Source organism: Aplysia californica, unplaced genomic scaffold (genome assembly GCF_000002075.1).
Source record: "Aplysia californica isolate F4 #8 unplaced genomic scaffold, AplCal3.0 scaffold00556, whole genome shotgun sequence".
Lineage (NCBI taxonomy): Eukaryota > Metazoa > Mollusca > Gastropoda > Aplysiida > Aplysiidae > Aplysia > Aplysia californica.
In genome coordinates this window covers 310,068-311,666 of record NW_004797826.1, presented here as the reverse complement: position 1 = coordinate 311,666, position 1,599 = coordinate 310,068, and the positions used below count along the sequence as shown (strand labels likewise).

The 1,599-nt window shown below is 43.5% G+C and overlaps 1 protein-coding gene across 3 annotated transcripts in view; it reads left to right on the top strand.

Moving 5' to 3' along the window:
• Positions 1-853, top strand: part of LOC101849487 — a 48,752-nt gene extending 47,899 nt beyond the window's left edge. For all 3 annotated transcript variants that reach the window (XM_013087193.2, XM_035972005.1, XM_005106796.3), the window contains one exon: positions 141-853. In XM_013087193.2, the coding sequence (XP_012942647.1) occupies positions 141-610 (470 nt within the window). In that variant the 3' untranslated portion in view covers positions 611-853. The remainder of the gene's footprint in view (positions 1-140) is intronic.
• The last annotated feature ends 746 nt before the right edge of the window (positions 854-1,599 follow it).

Sequence of the window (1,599 nt, the reverse complement as noted above, 5' to 3'; positions counted from 1 at the left end):
CCCACACACACACACGGAAATACTGAAATTCAAATCTGTGAGCCTTGTAGCAGGCAAGACAAAACGCCAAGCGTAATTCATAATGCCGACAATTTAATTAATGATTAATTAATTTCATTACTCTCTGATTACCTCCCCAGGCAGCGAATACGTCCAATCAGCTGTCCAGATTTTACAGGATAAAGTGAAAAAGCTCAACCTGAGCAACATTGAGATGGTGCAACTGGACATTCTTGACATCCCAGACGCCTACACCGGCAAATTTGACTTCCTCTTAATCAATGACGTCATTCACGATCTCCCTAACCCCCTGGGCGGACTCAAAGGGTGTCGAAAAGTTCTCAAGACCGGGTCCCACTTTGCTTTCATGGAAATCGATGGAACTGGTGACGTCACGGCCAACAAAGACGTCCCCGGATGTTCCCTTCTGTACGGTGTGAGCATCTTTAACTGTGTGCCTCAGGCATACCAGAGTGAGGATTCTACCGCCTACGGGGCGTGTTGGGGGCGGGCTGAGGCCGCGAGATTGGCAGGGGAGGCGGGGTTTAAAGTGGTCAGCCAGCACAACCACAGCGGCTTTTTCGTGTTGCACGCGTGTCAGGCTGTGTAGATGTACATGAGCGTGTGTGTGTGTGTGTGTGTGTGTGTGTGTGTGTGTGTGTGTGTGTGTGTGTGTGTGTGTGTGAAGCTGTGTCACATTGCTCCGTGTCGGGAAGATTACTCATGTGTGTCAAGCTGTGTTAAAACATGTAAACTTACACAGTTCGTGGCAGACCTTGTAAACTATTCCGTGCATTATTCATTCAAGATAACTTTCATACTAATTCAACAATACACATTTGACATAAATTAACACCGTTCTTGTATTGCTCTTTTCATGTGGACATGCACCAGGGAGATAATCATCATCATCATCTTCATCATCATCTTCATCATTACCATCCTTGCAGAAAGCTCGAAGATGAAATAAGTGGGGGGGGGGGGGGGGGGGGGAACTGTAGAATGTCAAACTTCGAACGCAGCACCAGAGGTTATCATCACCATCATCTGAAACAGGCAATGGCGGTCATGTTTTGCTATTCATTACTTTTTGACCAGTTTATAATATAATACCCGATACCTTTTGGATCAATTGAACAGGTAAATTTATTTCGCCAGGTACTAATATGGCGAAAGAACGATTACATTCATTATCAGCATCGAATACATGTTGTTCAATGAATGGAATAAAGTTTAATTCTGCTGAACACACCTGACTTTAAGAACACCTTATTCTGCCTTGCTGTGCTCTTCAGAATCTCAAATGTTATCTTTTTTCAAAAGGCTGCGTTTGCGAATGGAAGAGGCAACGCAAAAAAAGGATTCCAAAATTAAAGCAAGAAATCGGCGAAAACAATTGGTCCAAAAGGAACCCCATCTTTTATTGGCCTCAAGGGAACTTTGTAATTACTTGTCCAAAATGAAGTTTGTAGTCACTGGTTCAAAATGACTTGTTCCCATTTTTTTGCTCGGATGCTCTAAAAATGTATAATATTATTATTGCCCTGGTCTTTTCCTGGTCACTGACTTGTACAGACAAGAGGTGAGGCTCTCAGAAAG